The sequence below is a fragment of the Siphateles boraxobius genome, unplaced genomic scaffold (genome assembly GCF_051911475.1).
Source record: "Siphateles boraxobius isolate OS27281-9 unplaced genomic scaffold, OSU_SipBor_1 65, whole genome shotgun sequence".
Taxonomy (NCBI): Eukaryota; Metazoa; Chordata; class Actinopteri; order Cypriniformes; family Leuciscidae; genus Siphateles; species Siphateles boraxobius.
In genome coordinates this window covers 13,128,470-13,151,018 of record NW_027509192.1, presented here as the reverse complement: position 1 = coordinate 13,151,018, position 22,549 = coordinate 13,128,470, and the positions used below count along the sequence as shown (strand labels likewise).

At 36.1% G+C, this 22,549-nt stretch overlaps 1 protein-coding gene and 1 long non-coding RNA gene across 5 annotated transcripts in view; one reads left to right on the top strand and one right to left on the bottom strand.

The window, feature by feature from the left end:
- Positions 1–14,259: 14,259 nt before the first annotated feature.
- On the bottom strand, positions 14,260–18,336 carry LOC143721030 (uncharacterized). The gene is made up of 4 exons (XR_013196673.1): positions 18,194–18,336; positions 17,401–17,476; positions 15,313–15,433; positions 14,260–15,164 (listed from the first exon to the last, which is right to left on the bottom strand). It is a non-coding gene; the product is annotated as an uncharacterized LOC143721030 (long non-coding RNA).
- bnip2 (BCL2 interacting protein 2) overlaps positions 17,648–22,549 on the top strand; it is a 25,236-nt gene continuing 20,334 nt past the window's right edge. For 3 of the 4 annotated variants that reach the window (XM_077211099.1, XM_077211096.1, XM_077211098.1), the window contains exon 1: positions 17,682–18,572. In XM_077211099.1, coding sequence (XP_077067214.1) covers positions 18,220–18,572 — 353 coding nt within the window. In that variant the 5' untranslated portion in view covers positions 17,682–18,219. Of the gene's footprint in view, positions 18,573–22,549 lie in introns of all 4 variants that reach the window. The other variant, XM_077211097.1, reaches the window with a different exon arrangement.

Below are 22,549 nucleotides of genomic sequence, written 5' to 3'. Positions count from 1 at the left end.
GCAATTAAGTTCATGCAATTACATGAGTTTTTAAGTAATGTGAGCGAGGATGGTTTGAGTGCAACAACAACAAACAACAGTGAAAGTTCTTTTTTTTTTTGAGTGTGGTTGGTTTCCCAAAAAAGAAAACAATTTTAACTGATAAATAAATAGTGCATTTTAAAAAGAATGACTGGAACACAAATGAGAGTAAAAACAGTTTTACAAAATGCATTTCAAATTAATATTGAGTCTCATTTACCCATATAAAGTAATTGTAGCATCATACCATAGCATCTAGACAAATTAGCGTTTGGTAAATATTTCTGTGCACAAAATAATATAAATTACAGGATTATTTGGATTGTGACGATCAGTAAAAGCAGCAGAAATCTCCAGTGTTCACTATGAAATATGATTAATCAGTCTTAAATCTGACAACCACTGACATCACAGTCATTTATTCTGTAGCTGAGGGTTGGTTCTGCCTCGGGTGAAACCTTCAACTACAGCAAATGTCAGTTTTTATCTCGCTTGAGCAAAGTTGTCGCTGCAGAGATGTAATATGTTTGTCTTTCGATTCAATTAGCTTACAAAAGACCTTGAAGCGATGCAATCAATTATGGGATGATGTTCTTTTACCTTGCAGTAATGCTAACTTCAAGTCACGTAGGAATGATTGCATTTTTAGTGCACTCGAACACAACACAAAGTCATAACTGCCAGTTTTTTAAAGCGCATCTTTCTGAGAATAATGGTGGGAAATGGTTTTGATCATAATTCGTTGTCAGTAAAGTTCAGTGTATGCGGTTTATGAAGCGACACGCTTACGCAACAAAACAACATTTCCCATAGTTCTCTTTCGCAGACTAAAAATTATAAAATACATTGGAAAAAAAGTTAGACATCTGAGGCCCTATCATACACATGGCGCAACACAAGTGTTTTTTACTAGTTTCAGCCTGACACAGTTATCATTTTCATGTCCTGCACCACATTGTTTTAATAGCAAATGCATTTGCGCCCATTTGTGCGCTCATGGGCTGCTGGGGTGAAAATGAGGTGTGTTCAGGTGCATTGTTGGCCCGTTGCTATTTTGAGGCAACTGAAATAGACTGCGCTATTGACCAACCAAAACCTGGTCTAAAGTTCATGGCGCAGTATTTTTTTGGTTATTGAAAGGGCACATTAGTAATATGAGCCTATAGGTGGGTCCACAAGACGCGTACATTATGCTTATTACATACAGTGACACGCAGCAGCACACAAACTTGACAAATATTAAAAATAAAAAGAATTACAATGTAAAAGATTATTATTGTGTACATAAAGATATGGTGGAATCCGGCTTGTCCCATAGATGGTCTGCTTGCTCGCTTTAACCTCGAGCACGAGCAGATCCATGAGAGATGAGACTCTGATTGTTTTTTTGCACGTTATGCCCAAAAAACACCCATTACTGATTAAGAGAATAGGGACAACCCTTTTAGACCATGCACCTGGCGCGCCAACTATTTTTCCCGGTGTCAAACTAGCAAAGGTGGATTCGGTCCCTGCACTTGAACCGTGCAATTTAGACCATGGGCTTAGATCGTTAAAATAGGGCCCCTAATGTGCATCCTTTGCACCTCATTTCCTTGCACTAGTACTAAAAGTCTCCAAAATCCTGTCGTAATCACGATTTACTTTCAAATTACTCGTTCAAAAGACCTTTCCAGGAGAACTCGAAGAAGATATAATATAAGAAAGTAGCCGCATACTTATGCTAATTGCTAATTTGCTTATGCTAATTGCTAACATGGATAACGTAGCTTGCTAAGTTACATGCTAGCAGCCATACCAACATTTAGTATGTTTCTATAACTTCACAAAATGCTCAGATTTAAAAAATGACAGCAAACTTCCATAGACCTTATTCACAGCAGTGCCATCTTGGATTTTTTACGGGAATGAAAGCGAGGCTGTGAGAGATAGACATATAGTACATCTCTTCAGTGGGTTAAAGTGTTGTATAATGTGTTTTTGGATTGTTCTGCTGACAGAAGACTGCAAAAATATCTTTCCAAGACATTTCATTTGACAGACAACATGAGCTGTGGAAAATTACACCTGATCTAGGAGCTTTTTACAGGTGATGCCATTGAAAACACTGCAAGTCTATCCCTCACAGCCTCGCTTTCATACTTGTCATGGCGCTGCTCTGAATAAGGTCCATATATTTCATTGAAACTAAACTGATAGAAACTCTTTTAAAACAAACCACGGTTTAATAGCTGTATCCAAACATGTCACTTTCTGAGTGACCAACCCTGAGCCACGGAAACAAACACAAACCCATCATGACAAGCAGGATATGGAGAGATTACACCTTCCCTAACATCTACTTATAGAGCCTGTGACCACTAATGGTCTCCTCTTTGCAACCATGTGTTCTATCATTTGATCTCATTTGGCTAACAATAAAAGAGCCAATTAAAGCATAACCACATTACTTTGTTAATAAAGCAGACAGATTGACTCAAGGGAACATTTCATTGGCAGTTAATTATGCACAGTGGTAGTCTCGAACCCACTGAGCCAATGTGTAGCAATAAAAGCTGTTATACTGCTGCCAATTCCCACTCACAGCTGCATTCAGCTCTAAAACCAATGGATAGCGGCTTGCTAAAGCCAGGCAGACACTCTCTGAAGAGAAATAGAGATTTGCAATTCTGCTGCTACCTCGGAGAGTTGGGGAAAGGTCCGTTTTTTTAATGAACAATGAATAGAAGACGGCACTGAAAGGTCAACTTTAGGTCACTGTTGGTTTGCGAAATGCTACAGTTCTTGGAATTAGAGAATTAGCATTCTTGTGTACCTCTAAAGAATGACTTCAACAGAACAGTCATACACTTGCCTTCAACAGACCTAACAAAGACGCCCCATTGTCTCAGTATAAAGCTATCAAAGATGAATCAATGAAACTTAAGCCTGTCACGCCACTGGATGGTTTGACCTTGAGTGATAAACTTGCGTGTGTATCTGCACAGGCTGGTTCCGCAAATAAAGCAGTGTGTGAACAAGGACTCGGTGCGCCAGACTGACATTTTGTCAATACTGTATTGGCGTTCCACTTAACCCCGGAGACAGAGGGATTATTATGTTGTTTCATGGTGGTAAATGGGTTGTTCACTCACTCAGACTCTATTTTATATTATTTATGTCTCTGTGTGTGCTTCACTAATTTAATCGACTGTTTCGGTGCTTTAGTGATTTTAAAAACAGAATATTTTCCACACATACGTTAATTCTTATTAAATTTGATGTTACGCCAGAAGCACACAGTTTCACATTTATATTGATGGTGCTTCCTTTGAAATGTACCGACACTAAAACAAATAAACCATGAGAATTAATTTAAAAATGTTGTTAAAGATAAGTTCTGTCAATAAAAAGCAGGTTTTTCATCTGTAACACAACATTGAACATTAATAGCAGAGCCAATGTTTAGTGGGATCGGATCTACTTAAACTGACAGCTTATAATTCTTTATAATTAGTAAGACATGCAATAAAAATTATGCTTATTGATAATCCCCTACATTTAAATATTCATATTCTTAACCAGGCAATTACATTTTGAAATCATTTTAGGGCAATATTATCTAATCATATTATTATTACTTAAAACTAGTGGCTATTTAAATTACAAGTTAATAATAAATTGTCTAAAATATTTTATATTTAAATATTACATTATATTGTTATTTTATTAATGCAATGACATTTTATTACATTGCTTTAACTCATCAAAATAAGTTAAGCCATTTTTAACTTTGAGTTAAACAAGATTCAACTTTAAACTCACAAGTTGAAATTACTTAAACATCCACGTTGATTGTACTTAAGAAAGTAAGGCAGCTACTTTTATTTACAGTGATAATAATGTGTAAATTAGGCTTTTCATTTTTAATACTAATATTACTTTTGTTATTTAAAACATTTAGCTATTTTAAAATTTTCTTGAAAAGATTTGATGGAATGCTTTGAAAAGTTGTTTATTAAGCAAATTATTTAAAATTACATCAGCGATATCTACATCAACATTTAAATGTTAACTGTCCTAACAAGACAGTCTAGGCTGGCCAAAACCGAATCGCTCCAGTTGTCTAGTTATGAAGATCAGTTACATCTTCATGTCATACCGGATGGCAGTCCAGCCGTTTGTGATAAATGATGCTTGAAAAGCACTTAGATCAGTCACCGTTAAAAATCTGGCTGCGAGCTCACTGGTACAACTTCATTTCCAAGGGTTAATATGACATGCCCTCTCCAAAACAATGAGAGTTTAAACACATTTTCCTGTCACTCCAGAACCTTGGCTCTTTGATGAAGTGATCGATGGGGCAGGTTGAAGTAGATATGTTATACAGACACATACATCTTGATGTGATTATTTTTGTGGCCCCATAATTCAGCGAGAGCATGTCATATATTTAGGTCTTCCCATGATGCCGCTCTAGCAAGCCGTTTAATGACAATGGACAAGCCCGGCGTCACTACTAATACAATCCATTATCTGTTTACAACAGAAAAAAATCATTTATTCACCTTCATTTCGTTCCATTGGGAGATTATCAATGTCATATGAAAAAAATATATCGTATGGAACATATTTTTTTCCGGTACATTCCAAGCTAACAAAAATATGCTCTAAGAACCTTTTGCTATTAAGTTATGAAAATGTTTTTTCTGAATGTTCTCTGAACGTTAAAAATGTAGTTTTTTGCCTTGTTATACGACTGTTAATGGAACATTTTATAATTTTACACACACTATAGGAACGCTACTTTTGAAAGTTCTCTGAACATTCTGAAACAAGTAGGGCTACGTTTAAAGAAGCGTTAGACAAACTAAAACGTTTCAGAAAAAGTTCAATGAATGACGTTTTTTTGCCTAACATTTTGAGAACATTATTAAAGACTAGATAACTGTGAATAAACATTCTTACATTACTGTATGATTATTTGTTCATAACTTAAGTTTGAGAACTTTTTTTTAAATAACCAATAGCTTTTTGTTTATATCACAGCTCGGGCAGAGCAGTTGAGCTCGGTAAAGCCGAGTCTAATAGATTCCCCTTAATATGAAACTGTTAGGCTACTAAAGCACAACAGTGAACATAATCATGCTGAGGTAATAAATGAAAGCTATGCACACGAGTGCAGCAAATGTGAGTTAATATGTGATTTCAGAGGTCGTACGGGTTGTTCCATCCATCTCTCAGTCATTTTCTAACCCCCCCCCCCCCCTCCCTCCCTTCCTTCATCGATGCCTAAAGCGGGAGGAATGGTGTCTGGAGAAAGTCTATCCTCCACAAAAAAAAGGAGAAATATTGTCTTTTAACAGCCACATGAAAGGAGAGATGCTGTGAGCCACTTCAACACGACAGAATAGCCTGGAGGGATTTAAACAGAGCGAGAACCGTCTCGGGCAGATTTGGATGCTGTCACGTACACCGCGCAAACTCACCGTTTATGTGGGGATTATAAGCAAATAGTTATTATTTTCATGAAATGGAGCATTTCCATTCTAACTAGGGCTAGCAATGTTAAAATATTGAAAAATCTATTAAACATTAAATGTTGAATACTTGCTACATCTGTCTCCAGCTAATTGAGTTGCTACCAAGAATGTTAGGACTCAGGAGAATAATTTGTCAGTGCAAAAACATCGAATGGTCCAATTTATTGCTTGCTGCAGGCTGCAGAGTTCCAACTGGCTTTGATCAACCTTTTTAGGTCAGTATCACTTGAAATACAGAGAGGTCTCAGTAACCACAGAGAAAATATTTCATCTTTTCCTCTTCTCTTTTTAAAAAAGAAAGGGGAAGTATTTTTGTAGTCGTCTGGTTGGTTGCGAGGGAGATGCTCAATTCTTTATGGGGTAGGAAAACCAGGATAGCGAGGAAGTTACTCGTCGGTGTTGTTTATTTGCAGTTACGCACCGATAATCGGTTAAACATTTATGATAGCGAACGCAATTATAAGTTTAGCTGCAACACCATCAGGTTCTGTCCCCTGCTACAGATCAATGGATCGACAGTTGTCAATAGGCCTTTCCCACACAGCTCAAACAGAGCTCATGCTTATATCCTGAGAATTTTGAAGTCAAAGCTAGGAAACATCAAACGGGAGGCACTGACAGCTCGCGCGTCCGAGTTGCGTTTCTGACAGACAGACAAACCGCTGAGACGGATGGGAACAAACGTTGCTTTTTTTCTTGTTTTCCCCCCAAATCTTGTTCATCGGGGCTTTGTTCATTTCCTATGTATTTATATTCATATTTAATTTTGCTTTGCATCTGCCATGTCAAGCCCCTAAAATAACTACAATTTATGATGAACCAATATTATGGGTAATATTCCATTGACAATAACTGTCAAAGAGGATTACATTGGCGAGTTCTAAAAATTAAACTATTTGTAATTCACAGCATTCGTCTCAGTAAACATTTAATCCGTGAGTCTTTTTGAATTTTTTTTTACAATTGAAAAAGTAGCCTATAATTATTTATGACATATACAGAATTAAACAAATAATTGCGACTGATATTGCTTTTTCATTCAACGTTTAAGTGAAGTTATGTTAATATCAAGTAACATAAATTTTTCCCATGATATGCTAGAAATGTTTAAGGCTATATTTTACTCTAAGCGAAAATAGTTCCAAGCGAAGGAAAGCAAAGTTTACCAATGCTTCATGTTTCATTCCTGAATGAATCACTATTTCTGAACAAATCTGTTATATTAATGATTCAATGGTTCATTCATAATGCATTCTGCGTCCGAAATCGCATACACTCTGGAATAGGTACACTGTAAAAAAAATCCCGTTGTTTTTACGGAATAAAACCGGCAGCTGTGGTTACCAGAACTTTACCGTCAAAAATACAGTATCAACGTTATTGGTTTTACAGACTTAACGTAAAATTTACAGTAATAAACCGTATTTCATAATCTGATATAATGTTAATTTATCAACCCATTGAAGTATTAATATCTGTTTTGTACCATTGTAATACACTGACAACCAACAATCACCACAGCAGTGATGAGAGTCACGTGATAAATCAAAGCTTATCACAAGCAATCTTCCACAAGAAAGTTAATACTATTATATAGAAGCTGCACAGTCTGATTCGCACAAACATTAAACACCATCACGGTAACACACATGAAATTATAAAAATGCAATAAACATTAATTTAACAACAATAAATGTGACATAAAACCCTAATGTACATAACTGATTAGAAAAGAACTAAGAAAACTAAGAAGAAACATAGTTATTTCAATAAAAATACATAAAATGTGAAGTGTAACGCAGGGAATTGTGGGAATGTCAATTTACGTTTTTTCACTGTAAATTATACAATGAGTTGTTCTTTTTCACTTTCAAAAACTGTAAATTTAACGGTATTTTACAGTAAAATTACATTAAATGTACCGTTAGATCTATCACAGTTATTTACCGTATATAGTAAGGAAACTTTCTGTTAACCAATTAACAGTTTTGCACTGTAGCATTTTTACAGTCTTTTACCGTTAAAATCACGATCATTTTTTACAGTGTAGGCCTACTTATTTAAGTAATTACTTCACTACCACTATGTTCTACTGTAGTATGAATGAGTGTCGTATAAATGTAAGTGTTGTCCACCATGTTGTCATTATCATGTGATCAACCAGCGTCAGTAACATCGCTTCACTGCCATTCATTAATCTTCCCCCGTGGTCTCATGGGACAGTAAGGTGTCCATCATATGCACACTTCAGAATCTCGCTGTAAAAGTAGGTCATCTGGGTACGTTTTGTCTATCTTTTGTGAGTACTGTGTATTCGGACATACTGTTTTTCCGCCTACTATAAATAGGGAAATATGCGATTTCGGATGCAGCCATTCACTCGCGTTCAGTGTTGGGGAAAGTTACTTTTAAAAGTAATGCATTACAATATTGCGTTAGCCTACTCCCCATAAAAGTAATTAAGTACGTTACTTAGTTACTTTTTATGGAAAGTAATGCGTTACATTACTTTTGCGTTACTTTTTCTCACCTGCATGGGCTTGTTTGTTTGATTTTTAATAACAGCTAAAACAATATATTTTTGCCCATTGTTAAAGCTACACTGTGTGATTTTTACCCCCATCTAGCGGTGAAAAGGTATATGACCATCCAGTGAATATTAGTTTCTGTTCCTCTCAATTCCGATTTCGTTTTAACTCCTACGGTGGCCAATGTAGTCCAAGATTAGCATGGCTTCCAGTTCGACCTCGTCCATGAGTGAAAGGTGAAGCTTGAATTAACCGTAAGTCCCTCTTTGGCTAATGTACTTTCAAGATGGAGGGGCAACATGGCGACCGACATTAGAACCCCCCACCCGTATGTATTTTCAATGGCATATTATACACTCACGAGAATACTTTATTACTTGAACGAAGTAAATATACATTAATGAGCACATATATTTTTGAAAGAACTTAGTGTTTTTAGCTAAGAATAAACTAAAAAAGTTACACAGTGTAGCTTTAAGGCCCTTTCACATCAAAAGTTAAATGAATAAGCCTTAGGCTGAAGGAAATGCATATTTACTACTGTACAGTAGAGGGCGCCGCTCAAACAAACCTTTCAGCTGCTGCTGTTCTTGATTAAATAACAATAGGATACAGGAGAAGGAAGTTCAACACTCTTATTTCTAAACCTAATCTAAAGTCATTTTTGCTTATTAGTATGGTTGAATTAGATCATTGTAGGTCAGCAGCAAAGACACTGGTTAATAAAGTGAGATTAAATACATAAAGTATATTTGTGTAATTTAAAATAGTTAATTATAAAACTTTTGCACAAAATTCTGAGATTGCATTTGACTGTTTTTATTCATTTTGAGGAATACTGAATGTTTTTGTGCAAGTGAGATGAGTAAATGCATGTTCAATGCAAATGCACACAACACCTCACTTTATTTCTCTCAACATGGGGAGAGGAGAGCTGTCAGTCAATAAATGTGAAAAAGTAACTAGCGTTACTTATTTGAAAAAGTAACTCAGATATTTTGTTGTAAATTGAAAAAGTAATGCGTTACTTTACTAGTTACTTGAAAAAGTAATCTGATTACGTAACTCAAGTTACTTGTAATAAGTTACCCCCAACACTGCTCGCGTTGTTCCAGAATTAATCAGCAGTTTTGAATGAATCGGTTGAGTGAATGATTAAACGAAACAGCTGGAAAGAGTCACTTCTTGTCATCATGTAGCCAACCGGAGTAAAACTTATTTTAAAGACAATTTTTATAACCACAAATTTATGCTTTCAAACGAAATGCTAGTTCTGTCCTATCTATTATAATGGCACTTATTAAAATGCTAGAAAAAGTTCATTCATCACTTTAGGGTAAAGACACAGTCCATTGTTCTCCATTGTTAACCTTGAAGATGTGTCGAGATGCCATCTTTTCCAGGCTTCTGCCCTGATCCCATTCATTATCACTCAGAACGATCCCTTAGGTCACAGGGCCAGAGATTTTAATCACGGGGCCATAAATGGAAAAATTAAAGAGTGCATTTATAAAATGCTGAATGTGTGAAATGAAGTTTTTGGATGACAAACCTGCAGCGGTCTGCTCTGGTCGTTAGTTTTGTAAAAGTGAAGCCAGGTCATCTATCTGGGCCATGTGCAGCCGTCTTTAAGACGCAAACACTACTATTATTCTGCTTTATGAGCTTGTCTGAAAATACTACACTGTAACATGCAATGCCACACTTCACCTTAGTCGTAAAATCTGACTTAAGGTTTATATCTGGCCTGGGCTGTAAATTACAGTAAGATTCACTGTTATGGTAAAAGGAACAATCTCTTGATCCTCTGCAGCCACCGTAGAACAGCAGCACTGAACATAAGTCTTTACATATTAAGAAAGGAAACGTTTGACAGTCAGGACAGTAGTTAATATTATAGTTTACCAAATAAAGTGTAATAAATAGCTATAAAGCTGCCTTGTATTAGTTCTATTTTGATCCTGTCTGATTTTAGAATTAATTTAATTCATTTGTTGAACTTCATAATCATTAAAAACATAAATGGGTACCATGAGACCTGTTTGCCAAAAACGGAACTTATTCTTTTGTAATGTTTTTTGTAAAGACTTCATCTACTTTTTGAACTATTTTTTAACCAATGTACAAAATGCTATAACATAGTATTATTTAAAATATAAATATTATAATAATATATTAAATATAAAGCATAAAATTATAAAAATGATTACTGTACAGTTGCTGTCTTAATTGAAGTATAGTCAACTTGGATGTTTAAGTAATTTCAAATTAAATTACATTAATCTGACTTAAAAATGAGTTGAATTTTGTAAAACTTGTAAAAAAAAAAAATGTGCATAAAGGGATAGTTCACCCAAAAATGAAAATTCTGTCAGTATTTACTCACCCTCATGTTATTCCAACCCCGTAAGACCTTCGTTCATCTTCAGAACACGAATTAAGATATTTTTGATGAAAACTGAGAGCTGGATCACTCCTCCATAGGCTTCTTCAGGGATTGAAACTTGCCAACCCCGAAAAGTCATTAAAGATATCGTTAAAATAGTCCAAGTGACTACAGTGGCTCAATCTTAAGTTTATCAAGCGACGAGAATACTTTTTGTCCGCAAAAACAAACAAAAATAACGACTTTATTTCAACTATTCATTTCCTTCTTTGTTGGCCTCTAGTCAGTTAACTTAGTATGATTGCGTAGAGCTACGTCACACGTAGGCTCACTATTGGCCGACGCTGGTCATGTGGGTGATGCGTGTGACGTACAAAAACAGAAACTTACGCTATTACACTAAGTTAACTGACTCGAGGCCCAGAGAGAAGGAAATGAATAGTTGAAATAAAGTCGTTATTTTTGTTTTTTTTGCGCACAAAAACTATTCTCGTCATTTGATAAACTTAAGATTGAGCCACTGTAGTCACTTGGACTATTTTAACGATGTTTTTAATGACTTTTCGAGGCCGGCAAGTTCGATCCCTGAAGAAGCCTATGGAGGAGTGATCCAGCTCTCAGATTTAATCAAAATATCTTAATTCGTGTTCCGAAGATGAATGAAGGTCTTATGGGGTTGGAACAACATGAGGGTGAGTAAATACTGACAGAATTTTCATTTTTGGGTGAACTAACCCTTTAAATATTTTGACGAGTTAAAGCAATGTAAAAAACATAACTTATTGTCTTAATTTATTGATCATATAATTTTGATTACAAAACAGTGTAATGGACAGCAATATATATATATATATATATATATATATATTTAGATAGCTGTACGTTTAATTTTTCTCATATCACTCTGTGATATCTTAAAACAATAAGATTTCTTGCTTTTGTTTCTTAAAAAGTCAAATCAATGCTTAGTGTCCATTTATTCACTTAATGTATTTATTTTGCAATCATGACCAGCTAACTTTACATTTTTCCTTATACTTAACTGTTATTATTTTTATATATCTGTTCTTTCATCAAATCAAGCACAGCATCCACTGACGGATGACTCTTGAAATCAGGGTGGAGGATAAGCCGAAGCGTATGTGCGCTAGAGGGCCTCGATTTTTACGCGAGAGCTATGACCACGCTAACAAAACGTGAAGGGCTGTCCTTCTCATGGGGCCGAGACACCCACCCCTGCTCGGGGAAATAAACGCGCACACTCCGGCCCGCCCCGCACATCAGTCACGGGGGTAATGATCTCCGACTGCGGACAGGGTCACAGCGGCGGCTCCGATCGCTCTGCCTCGTGGCCACACCGGCAGCACGGGCCCCCAGATACAGCACGCTGTCAGCAGATAGACACTCTCTGATGTATGGGCCATGTAGGTCACTGAGATTAGTGTCACAACCTTCAGTACGCATTATAATGGAGTTTAACATGGGTGTCATTGCTTTACTTTTGTCAAGGGCCAGTGCAGGACAATTATGTGCAATGATTAGAGTAAATAAAAAATCAATCCAGGTTTTGATGACCTGTAAAAGAGATGGTTTCAGCCATTAAAATCATTTTCCGCTGCTAGAATGCCAATTCATGTATGAAGAGTTCACCCAAAAATTAATATTTAGTTATTATTTACTCACTCCGATGTGGTTCCAAAGCTGTATAACCTTCTTTCTTCGGTGAAACTCAAATGGAGATGTTTTGACAAATGTTCATGCTGCTCTTTTCCATATAATGAAAGTGAATGGGGACTGTAAAGCTTCGAAAATGACAGACTCTTAAAACTAAAGCTTCTTTATTGGCATCGATGGTTCCACAAAGAGCCTTTGACATCCATAACCTTCTCATAGTTTCTTCTCGTTTGCAAAAAAAGTCAATACTGCATGCGGTTTCACACACGCGGAGAGCTCCTCCACTCAATTATTGTGTAGTATGATAATTAACCAATTCACTATGCACAGCCAATTCTCAAAGGCGTCTTTGAACTAATTGTTCTCATTGACTCAATTAATTATTTGTTTGCTGATTTAATTATTTTCAGATCTGGAAAAATGGAAATTAAACAAGAGGCCAATGACTGTTGCCAGAAAATAAAAATTCTATAAAACAGGACCCATACGAATTATGTACTTACCAACTCTTTCTAAACAGAAAAAAAGACAACATAAAAATATTAGCCTAATAGATAAAATCTGTCAAATTTGATTGCCAAGCCAAATATCTAAAATTTTAAGACATAATATGGTGCCACATCAATGTTTGGGTTTAAAGAATTAGAAAAAATCTTTATTTATTATATATACGGAAAATATTTGACTAAAGTAGGCTACTTATACATTTAGAAAATTAAAATTCTCAATTGAATGCAAATTGGGGGAAACATGATTTAAATTCACTTGTTTACTCATTTATATAATCTTATTATATTTATTCTGCTTAGTTACATTCTTTACAATATTATATATTGAATATATTGTGTATATAATGTATATTACAGTGAAATGCAAAATTGTGTGCAAGGTCTTTTCTGTTACACTGCAAATAACAAAATGCTACAACCCATATAATCATGCAAATAAATACACTGTATAAAATTATATGATCAATAAGTTATGACAACATCTGTTTCTACATTGCTTTAACTCATCAAAATAAGTTAAACAATTTTCAACTTTTTAAAAATAAATTATACAAGATTCAACTCATTTTTAAAGTCAGTTTAATGTAATAAGTTGAAATGAGTTAAACATCCAAGTTGATTGTACTTAAATATTTAAGGCAGCAACTTTTTTTTTTTACAGTGAACTTTAAAAATGATGCGAATATGCTTCCACATCACCTCATCTTCAAACAGAAAAAAGGTAAATTACCCAATTCAGCCTGCATCATGTTAATAATTGTGCATATTATTTGGTCTATATTTATTGAAATATTAAAATTGTTGATTACTCTTCAATTCAATTCAATTCAATTCAATTCAATTCAAATTTATTTGTATAGCGCTTTTCACAATACACATTGTCTCAAAGCAGCTTTACAGAAAGTGCACTTGTATAAACAGTTGATATTGTTGGTTTGCCGTTTTTACTCACTACAAAATACTTGAAGTATAGGCTAGGCATAAATGTGAATTCTTACACTGATACCGTTTAAAATTGGGATTAATGGGACACATTCAAATATTGTTGATGAAATCAGCACACACGTTACTTCAATTCTGACACTCTTCATATGTGTCCTCTTCAGGTGGAGGCCGGTATCTCGAAGAACAATGCTACCTATCTGATTGTCCCAACACTATATATTGCATTGTTTTAAGGGTCGGGTTAGGGTTTGGGGTAAGTTTGGATGCTAATAGAGCCTCAAACCACATGAATGTAATGCTAGTAGCACACACATTTTTCCTTGTCAAACAAATCGTCAGAACACCGGTCCTCTGGCATAAAACATCATCTCAGTGCCAGTGTCCTACCCTCCACTTGTACCAGACCAGTCGACACATTAAATTGTGACTAGCCCATGGCATCCATCCAACGGCTCTCAACAAAAAGCTAATAATCCCCTGCAACGCGCCAACCCCCGTCCGCTGACCGTGCCCCCGTAACGACCGGCATATGGAAAACAAATCGTCGAGGCCGGGATCAGACACCACGCCGATGTTTAAGGCCTCATGGCAGCCGCTTTTTTTCCCACCCGACAACTCCCACTATTATTTATCATGCCGTTTTAAATGTGTTTCTCATTTGTTTCCCCTTAATATTTCATCGTCCCTTAAATATTCATTTAACTTCTTCTGCTTTTGAATTTTTTACCAGTTTCTCTTTCTCCACTCGTCTTTCCCGGGCTCAGCGATCATAAATAATTATGCATGTGCTCCTAGAAACAGACTGCATGAATCATGCACATGAAGTCTTTTTTGTCTTTTCTCATTAAGACGTGTACTTCAACTAGCCTAAACACTTCCCACTGCCCCACTTGTGGAAATTGGATGCTGTATCCCTCAATATCATTGCTTAAATTGGTTATAGCCTCTTGGTATTACACCAAAAGGCGCCTTTTAATTCCTTTTGTTACCTTTATATGCGGTCATCTTGAATGATGCTTTGTTAGCGCAAGCGTTGGTGCGATTTAAAATCTTGCTAACTTGTAAACATTTAGGCAATTATCTTTTTGCAAAACCAAAGCGCTGGCTTTCTCGCCCTGAGTGGCTCTTTCATGCCAGCCGAAGCAGGGAAATATGTTTGCTTAATAGCTTCCTTGTTATGTCCTCATAAATTAAGAACTCACTTCATCTCGTCGCGCTCCACAAGAGGAAAACATCAAACATCTCCACGCGGAACTCACGCCCCGACTCAGGAAAAAGAAAGTTTGCTTTTGAAACATTCACAACACCGGCGGAGAGAAAGGGAATCAGATCCTCACCCCAGATGTCAATGGAATCAAATCCCGTTGAACACACATCTGTTTCTCAAGCCCACTTCTGATCACACACAGGTTTCCAAATGTTTGAGGAGGGGAGAGGTTATTTGTGAGGAATGAGCATATTTGAGCTCATTTGCATACAAGCAAATCAATATTTTATTCTTCCCAATAGTTAATGTGTTTTACTCTTGCAACACCATCCTTGAGATGTTAATATCGCAGGCACAAATATCTCACGCCATCTGTACGGGGAAAATAAGACACTTTTTATTGTCAGACAACAAACATTGATAATTAGAAAGGAGAAAAACTTAAAAACATCATCTTGTTTGCAAGATATTTAATGTGTTAAGCAAATTTGCTTTAGTTAATGAGAAATCCACGACTAACCATCCCATCCTGGATAATTCTGATGGTCCAGATATGCACTTTTTGTGCACAAATTCACACATCAAAGTCAGCATCTGCTCTGTATTTGTGTATAACGCCTGCACAGAGCCTCTGCAAACATCTGGGCGAGCGGAAACAAAAAGGTACTGCAAACTTTGAATATTGTGGGATTATCTGTTACTTAATGAGGCCGTTCGATCAGACAGAGCAAATAGCAGTATGTTAATTAGTGATTATGATCCTGAGCACACATCGCAGATATCTGTGGTACATTTATCAGTCGCCCATAGCCAGAAGCAACCAAGACATTATACAGCATCCATATCCGGATATAAACTATGCTAATATGATGCTGAAATGAAAGTCAGTCCAATTTAAGAAAATAACTGGGTACAATATTTTTTTTTAATGTGACTATTTAGCATTTTAGATATAAGCTCTGTAAATTTTCTTTGTTCTGTCACAAAATTAGTGAAAGCTCAGAGTCCTCTCTCATTTGCATACTCTAATTGCTTGTTCTCATCGTGCAGTATGAAGTAACCTCATTTGATAATAAGACAAGACCAATAAATCATGGACTTCATCATTAAATGAATCGCTTCCTGGGGGAATATTGATAGTTTTATCTAATAGTTTTTGTTATGTTAAAAAAGTAAATGTAAACTATTTATACACCTATGTCATTATAAGTAAGAATAAATAGGTTATTACAATTATTTACATAATTATAGTCTATAAAAAAGTATTTGCACTAAAGGGTTTTGCTCATAATTGCTCGTTTTGAAAATGGACATATTCAGATGTTTTGAAAATATTCTATATTGACATTGTCATAAAAGATTCTGACATTTCAAAATGATTTCAGAGATGTACACACACACACACACACACACACACACACACACACACACACACACACACACACACACACACACACACACACACACACACACACACACACGCTATATACACACATACATTCATATATATATATATATATATATATATATATATATATATATATATATACACACACACACACACACACACACACACATGTTTTTTTTTTAAATATGTACATTCAGGTGTTTCAATTTCACTTTTATTAGAGTATTAAGATTTAAGCTTACAACTATATATAATGATTGAAGCAGAGAAGATTTGAAGAAGAATTGTTAAAGCAAGTCACCATTTAAGAGGTTTAATATTATAGCATTGCTTTCAAAATTGCTAATTTTTGCTAATTACTGTAGTCAACTGAAATTTCAGAACAGCATCTATAGACTAAAAGTTAATGTTGTCATTCTCATGAGGCTCTTGAAAACTGACATATAAAAGAAATCTCTGCCGTAGACATGCATCACTAATGTCAATGACTTAAATTATAATAGGCTATCTTATAATCAGCTTTATTTTACAAACAGTTAAAACCATCTTATAAATATTACTTTTTGTGCAGGTTTTGGAGGCATCAAATATGGGGAAATTTAACTTGTATATTTTTTTTTACTAAACCTCCATTTACTAACACGGAGTATAAAAACATTAATCGAAATAATTTTATTCTAACACATTGTGATTTCAATGTTGACACTGAATCACTAAATTTAGCGAGGTCCTTCTAATAGTGTTCTGCCGCCATCTTCTGTATTACTATTGAATAGTTATATTCAATAGTAAATATAAATAAATATAATATATATATATATATATATATATATATATATATATATATATATAAATATATATAATATATATAAATATATATAATATATATAAATATACTTGACGGCCTTATGTTATGACATCAATTCTCTATTCGACTCATTCATTAAGTCGCAATCATAACGTATATCCACTGGCGGTTGCATATCGGGATTTATTAACTATTCTACGCAAAATACATTAACAGTGTAATTTGCACCACATCTCGAAATAGGCTCCTTTGTGTTAGAACTCCGTGAAGGAAAGTCTTGCTAATAAGGCTAATTTTATGCCTAGCATTCACAATTAAATGTAAGTTTAACACTTTTCGGATAATTTGACAAAGTGACTGGAATAAATAGTCTGTGCAAAAGTGATATTTACCTTGAATTTCTTCGGACATCACGTCTATTTCATCTCAAACTCTTCACCGACGCTGTTGTGTTGACTCCTTGGTAAACTACACTAACTTAAAAAAAGAAAGAAAGACAGAAAAACATTGGGTGCCACCTTTAAATGCCAACACATTAATCTCACATCCCGCATTAATCTAATAAACACTTAATAAAACATTTCCATTTTTTTTAATCTTAATTTCTGAGTTCATTCGTGACTTTTAGTATAGAAACCGGGAGACTTTTATTTTGAATGAGGCCCGGAGGTTTGGGTATTATTGCGTCAGACTTCAACTTAATTTACCCGACACTTCCAAAAGAAGAATGACGGCCGGTTAAAACAACAGATGAGATGGATCCGCAGAGTTTGTCAGCTACTAAATCTGCCCTCTAGACCGTTATCGACCATTTTAAGTGTTATGTGCATGTGTTTTGATATGATCGACACGCAATCTCACCGTTATATCCGCTAAACTGACAGCCGTTGTGCTTTCGGAAGGAAGCAGGAGAGGAAAAGGGTCTGACTGCGCACTAAAAACACACACACACACACACACACACATCGGGGGAAGTTTACTTAAAAGGGCAAGATTGCTTTGCAACGTACTTGATAGCCACATAAACGCTCGTATTTTAAACATAACCTATTATATTTATTGAAATTAATCAGAGATAAAGTTATATTAAACTATGTAAAGTCCTGATTGGTTTATTATTAAGGATTGTTTTTCGTGCGAAATATTGTTTTTCTTGTGTTTTGCTGATCGATAATAATCGATCACATACCTACCCCCCGACGTGATCGATCATGGCCACAGATGCAATAGCGACTGAAGAAGTCTCATACCAGAGAGACTCGAGTGATATGAACGCTAACAAAAGTAACGTTAATCCCGAATCAGACACACCCAACTGGACATCTGAGACGCAAGAAAACAGAAATATAAGTAGCCCAACATCATTATCATCATCTTCGGTTTATTCTGGGGAAGAACAACCTGAGGACTCCATAACAGGGAATTCACTGGCGAATGGAAACAGTGGGATACGAGCAGGAGATCCACCGCAGGAAGCAGCGAGTCCAGACAATAGACAAAAACAAGGCGTGAGGACTTCAACTCCTGTGCACACACTCTCTTCACCAGCTGAACACAATGGAAGGTATTTTTAAAGTCCCTGTGAAATCATATTTGACACTCCTGCTTTGTTTTATGGAATATATCAGTGTTTATTATAAATGGTTTATCTGTGCCATCATAATTTTTATTCAAAATAACATCCCCTCCTTCTTGTAATGACGTCTGTTCTCTGATGATGACGTGTTTACTAGCGCGAGGGCGGGGCAGCCTGTCACTCACATGAGATCGACCAATAGCAAACCACAAACATCCAATCAATTCTCTATGAACAAAATCAAGTCAGGTAGTTCATGATATAGTTAAAAAGTTTGTGAATATTTGGAATAAAAAACAAAACAAAAAAAGCGGGGTGATCTGTCATACAGCGCTGTGTCACGTGACATGCCATGGGGTGATGCATTCTAAAATAAGGTCGCCTTAAAGGGTTAGTTCACCCAAAAATGAAAATTATGTCATTAATGACTCACCCTCAAGTCGTTCCAAGCCCGTAAGACCTCCGTTCATCTTCAGAACACAGTTTAAGATATTTTAGATTCAGTCCGAGAGCTTTTTGTCCCTCCATTGAAAATCTATGTGCGGTAAACTGTCCTTGTCCAGAAAGGCAATAAAGTCATCATCAAAGTAGTCCATGTGACCTCAGTGGGTTAGTTAGAATTTTTTGATTCATTGAAAATACATTTTGTTCCAAAAATAACAAAAACGACGACTTTATTCAGCATTGTATTCTCTTCCGGTTCTGTTGTCAATCCGCGTTCATATGGTGGGGGGGAAATCCGCGTGCATATGGTGACGCAAAAGTGTGTGAAATTCGATGTAGTATGCACTCCAGGATGGCTAGGTGGCAATGTGAAGCACTGCAACACAACAACACCAATATCTGAGAATATTTTGTACAACTGCTGAAAAGACTCTTGTACGTTTATCAGAGCTGCTAGGGCAACTTGAAGGTCTGACGTATGGAAATAATCAGACATGTTTGGTTGTTATTTTCCTGTACTGGCGCATGCCTGTGACGTAAATGCGTACGCGACGAGAGCCACAGTGAGCAGATTTGCGTTTTTACCCTTTAGACGGGAACGTGACGGTGGAGCGTTTTTAAGATTTCCACTCTGGAGGGTGGTTTCACTTTTTTGCGTTTTTAAGCCCCCAAAACGCCGTCGCCGTGTAAACGAAAGAAACATCCGATAAAATATTTTTACACTTTCACCCGGAATCGTTCTCGTGTAAACAGGGCCTAATTTGACAGACAGCATTCGCTGATGTTGACCAAGCTAGCGCCATTCAGAGCTGCCAACTCAGAGACACACACAATTGACACTTTTCACACGCTCTGTCACGCCACACATCAATTTTGCCACGCACAGAAAAATCGCAAAACAAAGAGGACACGGAGACCGACAGACTAGACAGAGCAGGTTAGTTATGATATAAAGAAAATCTCAGATTCTGTCAATTTTGTTACGCAATTCAAACAATATATACCGTTTTGACGCTTGTAAATGTTACACGACAGATCCCTAGCGCACGTGAACCGATCATCTCTACTAGCTAATAGTAAAAAAACACGAACACTGTTGAAAGATACAGTAGGCTACAACTTACCAAAATGTATTCCTCATACATAATATCGACCAGACATTTTTTTTAATCAGCGTGCAGAGGTCAATAACATAGCTGGAGAACAAATATGTCAGATTTACCTCAGGAAAGCAATTTAATTAACATAATATAATTAGCTAATGTTACATTTTATCATCAGCTTGGTAGAGACGGGCTCTGGTAGATAACAGGTGGAAACCGTATCGGATCTGTGGGTAGAGCTAACTATCAAACACATCAGGTTCAAGTACGCCCACAAGCCGTGCGAGTTATTCGTGTATTGCAGTTTGGCTGGTGGTTATGTTGCCCGCATACTGCCTCCCATGGCCGAAACTGGTATTATGACACCTGTCGGGCCGTGGCTAGTAATTTAGCATGCTAATTCAGGTTGATATCTCTGCAGCACTATAACTTGTCATTTTTTTAATGACATCATCGCCCTTATTTCTTCTCATCCTTTTGATGCGTGTAGCTCATTTTTTGGATATTTTTACCTCAATTCTTACACATGGCACCTTTAAGTTGAAGTACTAAAATTACTAAAACAAATGGAAATAAAAATGAATTAAAACTAAATGGTAAAAGTAAAAAAAAACCTAATAATTATGACAAAAGCACAGAACAGACTTAAACTAAAACTGAAATGAAAACTGAAATGTAAAAATAAAATCTAATTCAAAATTCTACAATAACACTACTACAAACAAACATTTGCTCCCAAACTACACAACACATTTTTAAGCATTTTTTTAAAGATTTACACGTTTCAATTAATAGTAAAATTTCATCAAATTGAATTGAATAATGGTTTAGTTATTTCAATTAAAATACATATGGATTATTCAGTCCAATTTGATGGAATTGTACTACTGATTGAAATGCGTAAATCTGAGAAAAAAAAGGTTGTGTAGCTACTCTCGGTTAATTGCAAACCTGTTACCATACTAGTTTTTATTTTATTTTGTCATTTATTTTCCATGATTATTGTTAGAACATTGTAGAATCCCCCAAATCACTGTGTGAACCAACACTTGTCTCACGGTTCGGTTCGATTACGATTATCATGTCATCGATTCAGTTCAATTCGATATCGCGATGCATCGCGGTGCACTGCATCTGCAATTTAAATTTTTTTACTCCAAAAGTGTGTTCGTGTTCGCCTGTTCGGGAAGTCGCACGGACAGAAACAGTGACATTCCAGTTTAAGTTTCAAGGGAGTAAAGCCTGTTTATGCCATTTAGTAAATTAAATTGTGTCAAATCAATTTTGTTGTAAAGAAATGTTCATTTAAAAGCAGCGCTCATTCATCAGTGTATAATGTTACCATAGAGATGCGCGCATCAACCGTCGCCGAGCCCGCTGTTGAAGGTAACGATCATCCATTTATAATCACGCGTAACAACACAGAATAATTGTAATTTCACCATCGGGTTCGGATACTTAAATCAGCTCTATGTGTGCGTGACATGAGCGCGCACAGCGCGTGTCTTCTCCAGGTCGTGCTTACCAGGTTGTTCATTAGAACCGAAATGTGCCCAGAATAGATGTAGGCTTTTAAAGTATTCGGAGCATTTTTAATTACTCGCACTCGCGTCTCGTCTCCTCTGCCATTGTATGCTACCGCGACAAAGCACACGCGCGACAAATGACGTCCGAAAAGCGTCAGTATTAACCGGTTATGGTCTATTACTGAACCGATACCGAATCGTCCTCGTCTGCATCGCGATGTATCGTAGAAACGATTAATTTTGACACCCCTACAAATCAGTTTTTTTTTTGTTTTTTTTTTGTATTTAGACCAAATTGGGGTAACAGGGTTTAAAACCCTATATAAAAATAAAATGATGATCAGCATTTTCTGAAGGTTAAAAAAACTTTTTATTTTTGAGTTTCAGACTTTATTTTGCACCCTGTTCGTGGATGGCCTTTTCTTTCTGTGCTGTTATTGTCACTTAAAGAGTGGTTACACGCAAAAGGATACGCCTGCAGGTTATTTACTCTTAACAGTCTCCAGGTGTGTACAGTCTATTCAATCATGCACTTTGTGCCAAGTGTGTACATGGTTTCCGTAATTAATTCTCTGTGTGCCACAATTATCAAGGATTAATCATCTGTGATTCTATTTGACAGGTTGGATTTAAAGGGATAGTTCACCCAGAAATACAATTTTGCTGGTAATTTACTCACCCTCAGGCCATCCAAGAAGTAGCCTATAGGTGTCTTTTCTTCTTTAGTAAAACAGTAACAAAGACTTTTAGCTGAAACTGGTCATTGGTGATTCGTATAATGGAAGTCAATGGCTGCCGTCACTTTGAGAGTGAAAAAAAATAACAGATAAGGGCAAAACAAAATTAATACCCGTAGCTCCTGAAGATACATTGAGGTCTTATGAAGCAAAAC